Below are 17,940 nucleotides of genomic sequence, written 5' to 3'. Positions count from 1 at the left end.
GTGAATTTGGGAAATGCATGCGTGCACATGCCCTTTCTTTCATGAGAATCATGCAAACCACTTTTCTGGTCCTTAGTGATGCTTCTGTAGTTTGCTAGCCCAAGGATGAGGAGGAATGTTGCTTTTGAGTTTAACCATGTGACGCTGTGGGCTGACCAGCAAGCCTCACTGGCACTTGTTTCCTCCTCTATGTTCTGCACTGAAAGGAAATTCCCCTGGCACCAAAGCTGCCAGGAACTGTCTTGTCTCCACAGTTCGAGAGGCAGATCCATGAGCTACTGTCATAATTTAAGGCATCTCACAGAACAAACAAAATCAATCTACATTTTAGAACTGGGAAAAAGGGGCCAGCTGGGAATATCCCAGACGCCTCAGAAGGTGCCCAGCCAGAGGCTCCAGTGATCAAATGGTTTCTCTCTCAGGTTAAGCATACTGCCCTCGCCTCCAGACTTGTTTTCATGACCCCATGTAGGCTATTTTCGTAAGAGTCTCTAAGAATCCTCTTCATTTCTTCTAGTAATGCTCCTTCACCCTGCACAGCAGGCAGTCTGGCATCTCCTGTCACAGAGGTAGCTCATGCAACAAGGATGTACCGCCACAAGGAGAGAGAAATCTCTAGAAAACTGCACTTGCTGTGAGTGACCCTACCCCAGCCCGTTGATCATGAGAAGCTCCTCTTCCTTGCCCATCCTGACACTGAGGAGGGACCGAATCTGGCCCAGGGCAGCCAGCAGGTTGATGGTGTCGCTCACGGAGGCCTGGCTGATGGTGTACGTCTTCCGCAAGGCCTGTAGTAACTCCCCGATGCTGTCATACTGTCTCCGGAGGAGGTTGAACATAATCCTCACCAACTCTGCATCCTGGATTTGGTTCTCCTGGGCCCAGCGGATCATTGTCTGGGAGACTAGTTCCTTCAGTGTTGCTGGAGGGAGAATAGGAGAAGCCACTAACCATGGGTGCCCACAGTAGACAAAGTTAGGCGGTACAGAAATTCTCCTCAACTCTCAGACATATCAATAACTGGTTCAGGTTAAAATCTTCTTATTTTAAGGTTGAGTCATGGCATGTATAAAACTAGAATATATCATCAAGACATAAACATGCCACCTATACCACAGTAAAATAGCACAATTATATTCTGAAAAATGCAGTTCTTATTTGATTGATGTTTGGATTCACACTGAAAATTGAATAACAAATAAGACTCTGTCTTTGCCTTCAGGGAGCTCATAGCCAGTTCTTTACATTTTTACTTTGTGATAAAATTTTATTGTTATTGCATAATATAATGCAACAAATGCTACAACGGAGGTACTTGCAAGTGCCACGAGACAGGCTGCATAGCGGCTGTTCTGGGTGAGCCAAGGTGTGAGGGTAAAGCACTGGTCCAGGATTCTTTAGAGCAAAGCAAATGAAACACTGGTACTTACCATCATAACTAATGTCTCTAAATATATTAGAGATATCCCACGGCAGGGACTGAGCAACAATTCAAGAATAACAAAAGATATTTTAGTTGATATGAACATAACATGTATTTGGAGAAGAACAGAAGTGGGCTGAGAGGAAATGACCACGTTTGAAGACTTGTAGCCTGGGCATCTGACCATCACATATGGAAATAGTTTCTTTGTAATGGATCTTTTGCAGGAGTTGACTGATGCTGCAGGGTGAACTACCTCCATAAGCTCGGAGAGAAAGAAACCACTATGGTGTTGAATTTGGGATTTACTGGGGTTCATAGCCAGGTCCACAAGTACAGAGAAAATCAGCTAAAATAAGACCAGCTGAGAGCCTTGTGGTGAATGGACCACATGGCCCCGATAACTGCTGACTAGCTTCGCTTTGGGAAGAAACTAAGAGGTACAGGCTGATCTAAGTTCAGGAGGTGAAAGGAGACAGGCTGGGACAGTTGGGGAGGCAATTTTCACCCCTTCATTGCCTACACAGTTTCAGAAGATTCCACAACAGTGGAGAGAAACACTGATTAAAAACCGTAATTGTGTCCAGATCTCACACCGGCACCACACTCCTGGCGGGTATGGGTTGTACCAGATCCTTCATTCAGGCCAGGTGGTAAAACCTGAGCTAAGAGGACAACTAAAGACGTTCAATCCACCCGTGAAAGGATTAGGAATGCACTCATATGGATGCCTTCTGTAGTCTGTCATTTCCAATGGTTAACTTTTCTACTCCACATTACTATACATAGCAGATGTCTGCTCCACATACACTCTTGGCTCTACCATAGGCTATAAAAATAGAACTTAGTCACCAAAGCTCTAAAAGATCTACATGTAAAGGATTAATTTAGCTTACTGCTGTGTCTATCAGCCCTGTGGGTGTTTCAGGTTCAGGCAGGAGACATAAAAGTTGAAATAATTAAAAAAAAAAGGATACACAGGCTAGAGAGAAGCACAGTTAAAAGATCTTGCTGACCCTACACCCAAGGCTCAGGGAATACCATGGAAGAGGTATTGGAAAGATCCTAAGAGCCAGAAGTTCAGGATGATGACTACCAGATAGGGTCTCCTAGGCATGACAAGGAAAATATAACTATGAAATATCTACAAGCATAATCACAACACCAGCTGACATGCCAACGACAAGGGAAATTCCACACGGTCCCATCCTTAGATGAAGAACTTTGGGTAGTCAGTATCTGCAGGGAGAGGGAAGATTAGTTTTCTCCAGAAATGAGTTCCTGCATAGGATATCCAACCTCAAGTGGTCACATACATGTATCAATAAGCAAGAAATGCATATGTCTCTCTCTCTCTCTCTCTCTCTCTCTCTCTCTCTCTCTCTCTCTGTGTGTGTGTGTGTGTGTGTGTGTGTGTGTAAAATAATAATTAAAGAAGAGACCATGAATTTGAAAGAGAGGGGCTAGGAAAAGTTTGAGGTGAGAGAGAAAGTGAGAGTGATGTAGATAAGTATTCATGTATGAAGCTCTCAAAAACTTAAAAAGTCTTCCTTAGTAGGGACTTAGCAGTAATACCTGTTAGCATCTGTACTGTCCAGGGGGAGGATAAGATATTATTAATGGGCTGCGTTGGGCTTTTCTCAACAAACTAATTCCCTGTTGAATCATTGGCAAAGTGATTCCACCAGCCCCGAACCTCCCCCCACCCCGCCATCCCCAAATGTCACAGACTATTACTAAGGCTGTTAGTTACTCTATAACCCAAAGGGAAGAGCCTGTTGCTGAAGATGCAAGTACTTATGTCGTCAAATGTGGAAAAATCAAGCTGGAATCTAAAGAGAATGTTCAATCCTACTGACTGGCATTTGTGGGAACGGAACATACTTATACACTACCAGAGGAGGAAAGTCATCATCAGTACCACTAAGATACAAACCCTGAGACCTACAAGACTGCAGGATATCCTGGTGCAATAGTGACATGATGATATGTGAATAGTCACTTTTTAGATGGACTTAAGGGCCACTGTATGAGATGTACTAAAGACATGGCTAAAGAGCCCAAGAACCTTAGATTAGACAGGTCATGGGCCTAGAGGAATACCTACCACTGTAATTCTGCTAAAGGAATGTTGCAACGAAATGGGTCCTAATGACATCGCTATACCCACAGATCAGTGACTTGCTCAGCCCTCATCAGAGAAGCCTCTTCCTGCAGTAGATGTAATGAAAGGGATCCACAACTGGGAGATGCACAGAGTGTGAGAGACTTTGGGGCACTCAGTCTTAAATGGACCATTTTCTTTTTAATTAACTGCCCCACTCAAGGCTCAGGGACCTACGTGGAAGAGAAGGCACAAATGCTGTAAGAGCCAGAGGTGACAGATGACTCAAAGAAAACAGCATCTTCCACACACCACAGGGACTATAACAGCACTCATGAGACCTGCACAGGTTCTAACCAGATAAAACCCCAGCACTGAGAAAGCGAAGTGGATGCAAAATCCCACCCATAGCCAAGGAGCTTTCTGCAATTAAAGGCTGGAAAAAGAAAGTCAGGTTTCTTCAAGGGAATGCCACTGGAAATACCACCCCCATTTCAGGATAGGCCCCATACTGAGAGTAGTCGGTCAAGAAAAAAACAGAATTCATGCCTTTTTTGTGCTTTTTTTTTTTGTGTGTGTGTGTTATTTTTTGTCTTACTGATTTTCTTTTGTTTCGTTCAGCTGTTTGTCTATTTTGGTTTTCTTTTCTTTTTTTTTGTTTTGCTTTTTGTTGTTTTCCTCTGTTTGAGAGGTAGGTAGGGAAGTGGGAAGGATCTGGAAGGAGTTAAGAGAGGGAAAAGAACATGACAAAAATATATTGTATAAAACATTTTTAAAAATTAAAATTGAAAAAGAAACGTTTCCCAGGTGCATCTATTCTTATTTCTTCTAGTTAAGATAGTAAGAACAAAGGAAATATGCAAAACTGCAGAAACTCTTGCACCTGATACAAGTTGCATAGTCCTATAAATAGTACTTCCTTTAAAGCGCACACTCTGGTATGAAGTTCTCACCGTAAATGGCCAGATCCTCCACAGAAATAACACAGAGCATCACAGTCCCTGCCACATAGGAGAAGCCATGATCAGGTGGAATCATCAGCTCAAGGCTACTTCGTTTGCAATAGGAAATTTGCAGTCATGAAACCAAATAAATGTTAGCATTTTCTTAACCTGGCTTTGTCTCTTTGAGTTGTTGGTCAGGGAGCCCAAGAGACTTCCCAAACTGTATAGGCTATATATAAGACAGAACACACATAACACATACACACACACACACACACCCCATACACATACACCCCCACCCCCACATATACACCCCCCACATACACACCCTACACACATACACCCCCCATTCCCCCCCCCCGAGAGAGAGAGAGAGAGAGAGAGAGAGAGAGAGAGAGAGAGAGAGGTCATTGTCCTTGGTTCCTCCCCAGAACTTGAAGGTAGACCCTAATAGTGAAGATACCACATACTTTGGACATGGGACCTGGAGCAATGCAGCTCATGCTGACTTGGAAGCCTCCTTCCTGAAGACCAGTTCTCCTATTACTAGAAGGTGCTGTGCAAACTGCCAAAGGAGACAAACAAGCAATCGTCCTACTTAGCTATAAAGCCCGTGATCCACAACAATGAACACAACAAGATATCCCACAGGGTGCATTATTGGCACTTATATTTTAGGGGTAACCAAGAGCCATGTAATTGGACTTCAGATCCACACAACAGAAAGGAATTCATTCTCGGCACTATAAGCAAAGCCAATTACTCATTGCTGGTAAGGTCATGGTCCCTAGAGGAAAACCTACTACTGCCGCTTTCCTAAACAGTATAATATCCAAATATATTCTGAATGTTTATCTTTATTCCTACAGATAAATGTTGCTCATTCCCTTCATCAGAGAAAATTATTCTTGTAGCAGATGGATACTATTGCAAAAGTCACAACTGGTTAAGATACAAAGAATTGTGTGGGTGCCAACCCTAAATGATACATCAATAATACAACCTCTATATCTAGGTCCTAGGAATATAACAGAAGAGGGAGCAGAAAGGTTGGGAGAGCCAGAGGACAATAACATCTTCTGTTTAGTAGTGCCTTTTCTATATGACAGGAACGCTGCATCCATGAACTCTCAACAGTATGGTTGCCTAAACAAGACCTGAATGATGATAATATCAGTCAACATGCCAACATGAACGGGGCAGGTTCATGGAGCTCCACCCTAGATGAAGCATATAGGTAATTACTGGTTATGGGGAGAGGGAGATTAAGTTTTTACTACGGACAAGTCCCCTGATAGAATCTTCAATCCCCAAGGATTCAGCCCTAGACACATGTACATATAAGAAACACTAAATGGACTCAGCAGGTTGTATTCAGAAATACACATGTATGCATAAATAATAATAACAATAATAATAATAATGTTAATAATAATAAGGAGAGCATGAAGTTGGGAGGGAGTATGGGGTACAGGGGAAGTTTGAGGGGGCAAGAGAGAGGTGTAAATATAAATATATTACTTATGTATAAAATTACCAAAAATAATAAAAAAAATCTATTTTCAAAAGAAATATGCTTTCTTTACTGTGTTAGGTCTTCTGTATATCTGAACATATGAAAATTAGAATAATCAGTGTATAAACCATACTGGGAACATACTTATAAACATTAACTATTAATACTATAAATAATGGTAATTGTGAAAGTTTACAGATTAGGGGCTCAGAATTGTTTAGGCAGTTGGGAAGGTCATAACACTTCAAATATATTATTTGCTGTTTTAATTATATATACATTGGTAGAGAAGAAACGATAGTAGAAAGTGCTAGATTATGGAAACAGAGACGGCAGGAAGACTTAACAATATTCCTTATCACCTGCCTGGGAAAACAGTCAATTTTACATGGGAATGTCTTGAATGAAGAACTAAGAATCTTATCAATAAAGCTTCCAAGATGACCATTTAACCATGGAGACACAATGGTGATAAGTACAAAGCTGTACATCACCAGTCAATGGCTTTCTTTCTTGAGGAAAAACATTTGCATGTGATTGAGTTACCAGTTAAACTAGCCTCTTGTCTACTGGAATACCATTTAAGTAAGAAGAAAAACAACCTGTGGCTAATTGGTCTTGGAAAACATAATTTCTTCAAAAAGAAATAATAAGTTTTTCACTTTTAAATGCTAGTATTTATTGCAAATAATGAAATTTGAATTTCAGATCTGCACTGTGAGCTTTGACAGCTTCTCAACACTTAAAGATCCCCTGATTAAATTACTGATATTAGCAAATGTGATTTGAAAATATTTTGTAATGAATGGTGTCAACAGCTGATAACTCTGTATTACTCAAGGAAATAATGATTTCCATAAAACAATGCATGTAACTACAAAAAAATATTAGCAGCCCCAACCAATGATCTATGATGGCCTTTATTTCAGCTGAGGTATGATATGTTTTGGTTTTATTTACCCCATCTAACTATTTCTAGATCTATGGCCCCATCCTTACCTACAAAACCTTGTGTTTTTTTTTTCTCTCTCTCTCTCTTTAAAACCCATGAAGTCCAATTTATGTTGCCCCTATATTCTTAGATGTATGGCTTTCCACTGGATTGTGGTCATCAATCAGGGGCTACCCTCTTAAAAAACTGGCTCTCCATTTTATGGTAGCTGTCAATTATGTAATAATGCATAAAATCAAGTTACTTGAATTTCCATATATATCAAGTAACTTTTGAGAATCTACTATTCAGTCACTAGGAAAGACTCTCCACAAGTACACCAATAAGCTACAGAATTATTAGCTCTCTCCCAATTATATTTATATTTGAGGCCATTTTCTCCACTTTATGTCATATGAGAACCCAGCTGCCTTTCAGATAATAAATTTGTAAAAAGCATATTATTTCTTTATCTATTTTCAAAGGAAAATTTAAATATTTTTATGGAAATATGTTCTTAAATATGTAGCTGTATATTATTATTTTAGATGAATTAGTAATATTACAAAATATTGCAGCTTTAATTTTTAAGTAAGTAAACACTGATAGATGTATACAGCCTAGGTTAGAGCTGTAAGACTCTATGCAATAGTTAGGAATCTACAGAATCCCCAAGACCAAATACTTTGACACCCATTGCTGGGTAGACAGGGTCTATTATGAAACAAAGGCTATCCCTAGAAAGTAAAGCTTTCTCTCCAGCTTGGGCAAAGCCCACTCCACCAGGCTGTGTGATTCTGATTAGTGAGTAGAGCCCTTCACCGGCCAGCTACGGTGAAGGATGTTCCGCTGCTGGCTTCTAGGTGGATTAGCAATGAGTGCATGAAAGTAGGACTCCTCGCACTGAGAAGCAGAGTGAGGATTAAAGGATGACTATTTTGAAAATCAAATCCTGGAAGTTAAGGGCCCTACTGTGCTGCCTGCTAACTCGAAGGGTCTTGAAAGTTTTCCCCTTCATTGGGCTAAGTTTGGGTGTAAGACTAGTCATCTTCAGAGAAGGGAGGGCTGTGCCTGTGTTATGCTATAGCTGGATGACTTTATTTGGCTGGTCCCTTAGTCCACATGGAGCACACAAGGAATGGGCAGGCTGCAGGTGGGATGGGGAGACTTAATTCTTCACACCCCAACATCAGGGTATCTTCATCAGTGCAGATGGTCTCAGCAGTCTTAGAGGCCAGGGCATGAGCCGAAGGAGTTTCACTGTAGTGAGCATTCAGGAGCCAGGGTATATGTTATGCAGATGTTTCTGACTGTCCTTAGCTAAAAACCAAGTTGCCTCCTGTGTGTCACTTCTAAATTAGCTTCATAATCAAATGTTATTTTATGGGGATTTGCTAGGTGTCGAAGATTGAGTTCAGTGCCTCTATGAAACAATTTCAAAAACACTATTGTTGCTCATAGGACCTTAGCTGAAGAAATTCAATAATACATGCAAGGAATTTGGGCATATTGCCAAATCAGTTTCTAAATATTTATGCTTACACACCCATAAACCTGGGCTGCTCTACCTTGGTCAGAGAAACTTTTTCCATGGCCGGTAGTGAATGCAGAGATTAGTAACTGTTAAAAGTGCTAAAAGGAGAGACTAAATGCTCAGCCCTAACTGGCATGTTTTTATTGACTACTCCGCCACCACACTGTGGTTTGGGAAATGTGGGAGATTTAGGGGTATCTGATTCCCCTGGTGCCTGTGAGCACGGGCACTTAGGTGCATACACCGACACAAAGATATACACATTTGCAAAATTAAAAATAAATCTCTAGAAAAAAGAAAAAAGACATGAAGTTAGTAGGGAGACATGGTGGGGGAGATGCAGGGGAGTAGGAAGAAGGAGATAGGGTGGATCTGCTTTTTATTTCATAGTGTATGTAAGTGGAATTGTCAGGCATTAAAAAACAATTTAATAAGTAAAATAAAATAAAAATGAAGTCTTCATCAGAACTGCTTAGACTTCAGATTTCCATTACTTCAAGAGGATGCTGCCAAATGCACCCAGTGATTCATCTCAAGGAACTTTTAGAAAACAATAATACTTATTCCAAGAACAGGATGAAGAAACAAGGGAAGATATGTAACTAAGCCTCTGTTTTGTGATGAGCAGAACAAAGCAAATTGTCAAACAAGACATTGAGCAAAGTGAATTGTGTACTGATTTCCCTGATGAGATTATTATTATTATTAATATTCTAATTCATTCAATTTTTGTAATTAGTATAATTGTAGATAGGCAATTTTCTCAAATCTATGACTTACATGCCACCTTTAAAATGACTATTCAAGCTAATGCAGAACGGCAATATGTTGAATGTACTGTATTGCTTAGAAAGACTGGGTTGCTAGGGGACATCTTAGAAGACGATGGCTTCTTTATCCCCAGCCTTTTGGACTAGTCATATACTCTGCACAAAACCAAGATTAGAGTGCCTTTCCATTAGAACTTGACTTGGTGTATCCCTTTGGGAGTGTCTGATTCAGCTGTTTACTGCCCCCACCAGTCATTTTATAACCTGCTTCTCTGATTTCAGAACTCTAAGCCATTCACATGCGACCCTTACAGGAAAACTCCCTCGTCATCTGCCATTGCCACAAGTAGTCAGATGACCAGCTTCCAATGCCAGTGACTACAAAAGAAGAGTCATTTGCTCTCACAGTGCATGTTTGATGCTAAGGCTGCAGGAGTTTGGAACTTTCAAATATTTCTCAGGATGTATCTTTTCCTTTCTCTCTAAATTTAGGTAACGAGTCAAATGCTCTTCACTTGATGAACTACATGTTTATTATCAAAGGGTAGATGTTGGCCACTGGCAAAGCAAATCCCACACCTGTGCTGCTAAAAGTCTGTGGGTATTCTTAAATCTGGGTCAACTTGGAAGGAAAAATATTCTAATCACATTGTGGAAAAGAAATAAACAAACCTGCACTGTACTTAGGTTAAACTCAGAAACTCAGAAAATGATTTATAATGTTCACAGTACAACGGAAAAAGAAAATTATGTGCATTTAAACGACACGCACCTATTTTAAAATTCCAGAGGATTGTAGGCCAGTGTGTGGCATGCTATAGACAATCTGGATGTGTGAACAGGTGTGGATAATTTCCAAGTATAAGATGCCTGTTTGTATTCCAAATTCTGCGGATTTGGTTGGGTGAGGAAGTGGGGAAGAAACTGGGAGGAGCTGGGAGGTAGGGAGGAAACCATAATCAAAATATAGTGTATGAAAAAAAAATCTATTTTCAATTAAAAAAGCAAAAATATAGGAGCTGGTAATTTACTATTGCAGCATTTGACAGCAGCCTCTGTAGGTCCCCAGCTTGAGGGGCTGTGGTAGTGATGGTGGTACTGATGGTATTTGGAACTCTGTTTTCTTCTTTCCTACTGTTCCTAGATTGAACAATGGATCCCTAAGTGTGAAAAGATGTCCATATCCAAATTTGCAGAAGTTTTGTTACCTTACACACTGAAAGGGACTCTGCAGATGTGACTAAGAGGAGGATTTCGAGCCAAAGAAATTATTATTGTGGATAGCTTGGGGGTTCATTTCATGACAAGAGTCTTTGAGAGAAGAGGCAAGAGAGTCAGAAAAGAATGGAAGAGGCAGGGGCCACAGAGGAGCCATTCACTACCCAAAGAATGCAGTGGTCTTTTAGATGTTTGCCAAAAGCATTGCCATGATAAATATGGAAAGGAAGTTCATATGGCCTATGCTTTTTTTTTCACTCAGTGCAAAAGCCAAGGTGTATGTGAACTTCTAGGTGTCAGAACATTAAACTCGGCACTATTTCTTCAAATCCTTCTTTGTTATTTTCATTTTACATACAAAGAAAACAGTCACACACAGACACTGAGAACTTATCTAACATTATGGTTGGCAAATGGTGGTGCCCCAGGCTGCTAGAATCTGTTCCTTATACTTTATCATCTCAAGTTGCTAACCTTCATAACACTCAGAAAATAGTTATTTTTATTAGTACCTTAAACTCATATTATGCCTACTGTCTAGACACTCTCTTAATAAGTCATGAAATAGATTCAGATGTAAAATCCTAAAACCCATAAAGCTTTAGTTCTTTTCCTGACACTTAGTCAGATTGCTTTCTCAGAGCCTCGATTTCTTTACCAATAAAAGAAAATCACCCTATAAAATTCCTCTTGAAGACTGCAGCATAGTAACAAGAGCACTGGGCAGGGCCAGCTGTGTGTCTTCGGACAAGTCATCCACCTTTCTCTGCCTTTGTCTACTTCTGAGAGTATATGTCTATGTGGCTTGCTGTGCTCTTGAAGAAGCGACACTAACTTATTCAAGCAGTAACTGAAAGCCTGTGGCTTCATTGGCCTAAATTTGGAAGCAGCAAGAATTTTACTACCACTTTTAGTGTCCAATATCAGTGTTATTTAGCTTGCTTTCCCTGCAAATAAAACCCGAGATTGAAGAAATAAAACAAAATCTCAGAATTCTAGCAGTTCCTGGTGGCAGGAAGTGGCCATTATCAGTGCACACCACTGACCACCTACATGGAGAACATGAGCCATGGGAACTCTCTGGACTTTGGGATGACTGTCCTGACTGCTGGTGGAGGGGAAACTGTCTGTCAGAGGTAGCATGGCATAGCCACACACTCTCCACTCAGCTTCTCAGGTTTCCTGGGGAAAGGACTGGAGTCCTCTGTGCTCTCGGCCCTGGGGCTTCTTCAAGCCAAACTTACAACATAGTCAAGGATTTACTGCTTAGCAATGGGGAAGGCCTGGGAAAGTGAAGCCCATGGGTTTCAAGGACTTAACTTTAGAAATATTCACCAGGCCAATTTATCTGTGCTTCCGCAATGTTTCTCTGACCCAGGATCTACAGTTGGAACCAGTTTACCTTATTTAACGAGAGCACGGGTGCTGTGGGGTTATCACTGAAAATGACATGTCAAGGTGGTCTGAAATGAAAGAAAAGCCTGCGAAGACACTGGGCATTGTTGTTGGGGTAACAAGCAAACTGCTATGCTTAATGTGTGTTACTGGGCCACAGGGAGAGCTGGGGTGCGTGCTTCTGGGACAGGCAGGCTTGTTTTTGTCTTTGCTGGCTTCCCTAGCCTAGCAGTAGGGTGAGAGTTTCAGCTTCTTCCTAGCCATCACGCTTCTCATTGCAATGACAATAGCCATGGTTTCTCTAGCATTTCCTGTGCGTTCAGCAATGTGCTAAGGACTACGCCTGAATTAGCATTCAGTCCTCCTCCTCATCACACAAGAACAGCAAAGACAGATGTGGCAGTGACCACATTTCCCCATCCTCGTGACCCTCACTAGCTTATTCCTCAACTTTACTTTTCGTTTAAGTATAGAACCATTTCATTTTAATGAATGGAAGTGGGTTCTTATAAATAGCTGGTCTGCTAAGGCATCCTGGGCAGTGGGAGCTAAGAATGGGAGAGGAGGTTTTGGACTGTTACAAGCGGTGGACCCCACGAAACTGTTTGAGTCACACTGGCCTGGCTGCTGACTGCTGTATCCATCTGCTAAATCTGTCTCTAAGTTTTCATCCTCTCTTTTCTTGTGAGTGTACGTGTGTTTGTGTACATGTATGAATTCATGTGTGGGGGTACATATGGTTGTGTACATGTGCATAAGAATGCCCGTTGAAGTCAGAAGCTAACTCTGGGTGTTCTCCACCTTGGTTTTTGAGACAAGGTCTCTTACTGGCCTGGAACTAGTCAACTAGGAGAGGATGGCCAGACAGTGTCAAAGCCCAGCCTGTCTCTGCCCCACCGAGAGTATAAGCACACATCACCACACCAACGTTCCCTCAAGGGCTCCAGGGATCAAATTTGAGTCTTTGGCCTCAACATGGTTTTCTACCTTGGTCAGAGCCTCATCCATACACGTCTGGGTAGAAACAAGCATGCTCACCCTACCCTGCTTTCCTCACCCCTTGGGTACTTCTTCCGTGTCAGAGGCAGCACCACAAGCCACCAGTGAAATTGCCTTCCAGCGTTCCAGCCGGATACTGCTCTCTAGCTCCCCGGGGTGTCATCCATCATAAGGAGATAATTAGCCTGTTGTTTTTGAAATCAGTCATCCGGCCTCATAATCACTTTCTCAAAATGTACAGGCGATTACATGACTGATGATGATGTGACAGAGAAAAGAGCACGGGAGGGACAGAGAGCGTTTGCTGATCTGACTGGGGGAAGGGAAATGTAGCCGTGTGAAAGAGATCGGTCCTACGAGGTTCAGGTATTTCAAGGCCTGGTCCTTACCTGGTGGAACTGTGTAGGGAAAGATGAGGTGTGGCCTTGTTGGAAAAGGTGAGTCACTAGGAGTGGGTTTTGAGGTTTCAAAAGTCCACACCCAAGCCAGTCTCGCTCTCTCTATGGATGAGCACGTAAACTTTCAGCTGCAGCTCCAGCGCCATGTCTGTCTGCCTCCATGTTCCCCCCCATGACAACAGTGAACTCACGCTCTAAACTGTCAGCAAGCCCCCAATTAAATGCTTTCTTTTAAAGTTGCCTTGGTCATGGTGTCTCATCACAGCAATAGAGCAGTGACTAACATGGAGAAGCACCTGAAATGACAGTGAGGCTGAGACAGAATGACAGAGGACCAGGCAACTTGAACCCATCATCTTTACTCAGGTCTAAATAGTTGATGTGAGTAAAATGGGAGGCAGGAGGTCACTGCATTTGGTTGCTTGTTGTGAGGAAAAAGTCAAGAGAGGTAACATGAAGCACCCAGAATAGTGACAGGTACAAAGGATTCACTCAGTATATGCTAGAGTTTCTATCTCTGAGATTTTATTTTCAAGCTCCCAAACACATAATCAGCCATTACTTATATGTGCCCGAGAGTTTTGTATCTGTGACTGTAAAGCACCTGATAGGGATCCAACACAGGGTTCCGATCCCGAGTCCTTCTCATATCTGGGTTTCTCTGGTTCTCTTTTGCCATCCCCAGTCTCTTTCAAGGACTACTGTGATCATTCAGGTTCCACTCCAAAGCGACTTATTTCCTGATCCAAGTTTAGCTCATCAGCATCTTTAATCCCATCTGTAACCAGCGTTTTCCTTTTCCCTTCAATGTATTCGTACATTCCATGTTTGTACATGGCCTGTTGATATCATTTGAGACATTGTACTGTCTGCCTCACTTCAAGTTGCTTCACCCAGTGCAGCATTTCTGTTTCCATGGCTCCAATGTCTCCCTGCAGCAGGGATGAGTGAAATCCTTGACCTTTTCTGAAACAAATTTCAATGGTGCCCCGAATAGTGCCTGAAATGTGGTAGGTAGGTAATCACCAACTATTCTAGGGGCCAAATCCAATCAATATTAAACACTGTGCCAGATACACTTTAAAACACTTTGCATTTGCTAAATAACTTAGCTCTTAGAGTGACCCAGTGAGGTAGGTATTTGATCTGTTCTTATTTTACAGACAAGAAAGCGGAGGCACAAAGTCGCCACATGTTCAACCTTACAGAAGTGAGGCAGAACTAGACTTTAAGACCAAGCTGCCTAACTCCAGAGCCCTGTACACCATAACCACTTCACTACTGCTGCACAAACTAAGGAGTTAGTTTTAGGAAACTTTCACAGTCACTGTTTACGGGGGACATGATGCTTCTATGTAATTATTACATATAGGAATATCAATATGAAGATCAATGCCACTGTGTGGTTTGGATAACTTGTCTCTCCTTCAGTTTAACTATAAAATAGGAATGAGACTGTACACTGTATATTGTTATTGAGAGAAGCAATAGACACAGGGTAAAGTGAGTGCCACATGGCTGCTGAACCCTCCATCTCTGCAATTCCAGGGCCAAGCTTTATACAGCAAACAGAACGCTGTACTGATGAACTCGGTTTTATTAGCAATCCTTTGAGGCACAGTGCTGAACCACTTTACACCCCCACCACATCCCATTCTGCCCCCTGTAGAATCCAGCCACCCTAACCTGCTACCCTGCCTGGACTCAGCCCAAACTTTCTTGTCTTTTGGTATTTTTTAGCAGTGTTTCCAACAAAATGCTTTTCTTTCCTATTTTATCTACCCGTTCACACTCTTGCAACACTTCCAAGCCCTCCTCTGGCCATGGAGTGTGTTTTTGTCTGTCGTTTAATATCACAACCCAACCTCATTACTAAAAAAGTTATCTATTCACACCCAATTCCACCTTTATATCCAAGGACCCACTTTTTCATGTTCGTGAGCCTTAACTGACTAATTTGTAGTTATAGGTAAAAATGACGTTTAGGTCAATGGAATGAATATAGTAAAAAAATTCCACATTAAGACTCAGTGAGAAAAGGTAAATAAAACCCCACATAAAAGGGAAATCCTGTGTGTCCTATTGGAGTTTACATGATATGTTGGGGCAGAAGGGAGGGGAACAAAGTTAGAAGAAAGACTACACAGAGGAGGAATGACTCTCTTCCTGCTGTTTATGTATGTATGTGTGTGTATGTGGTGTGTGTGCGCATGTGCATGTATGTATGTGTGTGTATATGGTGTGTGTGTGTACGTATGTGTGTGTATGTGGTGTGTGTGTGCGTTTGTGTGTATGTATGTGTGTGTGTGTGTGTGTGTGTGTCTGTCTTAAGGAACTGCTATTTGAGAGAATTTAGAAAATGAGTTTAATGATGTCACCTGAGTCATCATTAGATTTATTTTCTAAAATTTCTAAATTCTCAATCCACAGAGCCACTACCAGTGACATGGTGATCTTACTTGACATTCCTTTGCACCCAGAGGCCAGGACTTATTCTGACTGTAAATACAAGAACACTTTCTCTGCCAGTAGTATTCATAAACAAGCTGTAGTGTTCCTGGAGAGAGTTTTGGCCTAGAGCTGTTATACCATTCAGTGACAAGGTACAAGCTTCCCCAAGTAGCAGCTTTGGGACTTGATGGATTTGTCATCATCTCTAGGGACACCGCTGGTCTTTATCAGAAGAGTAGCAGAGGAAGCACGTGTGTCTCAGGGATGAGACTGTCAGCTCAGCTCTGCGAGAGGCAGAGTTTGTGCACACAGCACAGACCGAGCATAGAGTGCAGTTTGCCTCCTTTAGACAGACCCACTCCTACATCCAGTTCCTAACACTGCTCGCCACAGCTGAATCACAGTGGATCAATGCAAGGTCTCTAACATCAGCAGGGGTTTCTGTCTCCTTTCTTGCATTGCTTGAGAGCATAGGATCCTTGGGATATTTCTTCATAGAAGACGAGAAAAACATCTCCCATGGAGAAGGCATACATGCATTACGTTTCATTTGTAAAATATGATAGCTGATTTTCATTTTCGTAACTTTAGAACTCAAGAGAAACAGCTGTTTGATCTCCTCTGGAGAAAGAGCTCAGTTGCCACGGCTATACATTTATATTTAAGGAAATCCTGTTTTAACTGGAGTTTGCAATCCAGCCTTAGCGTGCAAGGGCTCTCTTACGGATGTGCCAGACAGGGACATAAAAATGTGACCTAGCATGGTGGGCTGCTGCTATATCATTTCATTATCATATAGCTCTTTGATAATACTGTAGCAGTTTTCACTGATGCCTTGGCTTGCAGTTAATTTAAGCAAATCTCTCTAACACAGAACTACTTAGCAGCATTCAAATGAGCTTCAGTATGGTTTTGTTCTCTCTTTACCGAGCCCATTTGATCCATACCAACAGCTCATAGAAGTGAATCTCGGGGAGGGGTTGCCACCACCTTCCCGGACCATTTCCAGTTCAAATCTTTGGCATCATTGACTTTTCAGTGTCAAAATTTTGAATGGCATTAGGTCCTGGCTTTCATCATAAATGACCACTCACAAGAGTTATTAGTCTCAGATGTAGGAGACCGCATGGCACTGTGGGAAGAGTAGACACCTGGAGTGAAGTCACAGCTTCACTTAGTTTACTTGTCTCAGATTCGTGTCAATCCGTCACCAGGAAAATATTCTGGATCCAAGCTGGAAGATAGAATCATTAAACTACTATCTCTTGATTATTTTGAGTCCTATTTCCCTCAATTGAATAACGAAAAAAATGAAGAGAGTTAACATCTGTTAGGAACATTAGTAACTGGCATATGTGGATATATTTTGTAAATTGTCAATTTACTATAATCCCCTAATTTTTTATTATTTTGTCAAGATAAATCATGTAAGTAGTGACATGGACAAGCTGCCAATAATTTATAGGATTTTAACCATTTTGACAGTTGACTGTACATTTAGAAACATTGGCTCCATATGACCCAAATAAAAATAATTCTCTGGTGGCATATTAAACAACTTCCTAAAATTTATCTTAAAATATCATTCCAGGAACACTTTTGGGGCATTCTCCAGGGAGCCCACATAATAACAACAAGTGTTGCTTGAACTGATTGTCAATTTCCTTTATTTCTGGGGCCTTAGAAGACTGAGGACACAAAACTCGGATGTCTCATAAATCCACATGTGAGAGGAGGAGAGCATGGTGAACCCGTGCAGCCCCATGTGACAAGCCTGACAGGTGTGTGTGTGCTCTATGTAAGCAGACAGAAGATGCTCTGCTTTCTTTAGCGTTGAGGAGCAGTCGTACAGGAAGTAATCCATGGTTTTTGAACCCATCCCCAGTGTGAGACTCCACAGAGTCAGATGATGAATGGTTTCATCTGACTGACCTGATTCACTTTATATGACATGATCACTTTGTGGGAACCGTATTTCTAACATTCTGCCAAAAAAGCATCCACTTCCAGAATCAATTCTCAACAGGTGATATATGAGATACGTAGGCCAATGCAACCTATTTGCAGTTCTTCTTTGGTGGTAACCACAAAGAGAGTTTCTATTTACTTATTTCTAGTATATTTTTTGGCTCTACAATCCAGTTGGCTCATCCTCAAAGCCAAAACCTTTCTCTGGTGGTAGGATAGGACTCGGCAGGATTGGCAGAGTCATGTTACCATGTATCCTCTCGGAGGCTTCAAAGATCTCACTGATAAA

General features: G+C 41.5%; 1 protein-coding gene across 1 annotated transcript in view; it reads right to left on the bottom strand.

Annotated features, from left to right (window-relative positions):
* Ryr3 (ryanodine receptor 3) overlaps positions 1 to 17,940 on the bottom strand; it is a 526,065-nt gene that overhangs the window by 157,507 nt on the left and 350,618 nt on the right. Inside the window, exon 39 of the mRNA XM_057780394.1 lies at positions 649 to 922. Within this exon, the coding sequence (XP_057636377.1) occupies positions 649 to 922 (274 nt within the window). The remainder of the gene's footprint in view (positions 1 to 648; positions 923 to 17,940) is intronic.

The sequence above is a fragment of the Chionomys nivalis genome, chromosome 9 (genome assembly GCF_950005125.1).
Source record: "Chionomys nivalis chromosome 9, mChiNiv1.1, whole genome shotgun sequence".
Taxonomy (NCBI): domain Eukaryota; kingdom Metazoa; phylum Chordata; class Mammalia; order Rodentia; family Cricetidae; genus Chionomys; species Chionomys nivalis.
The sequence above is the reverse complement of the archived record's forward strand: the minus strand, read 5'-3'. Positions and strand labels throughout refer to the sequence as shown.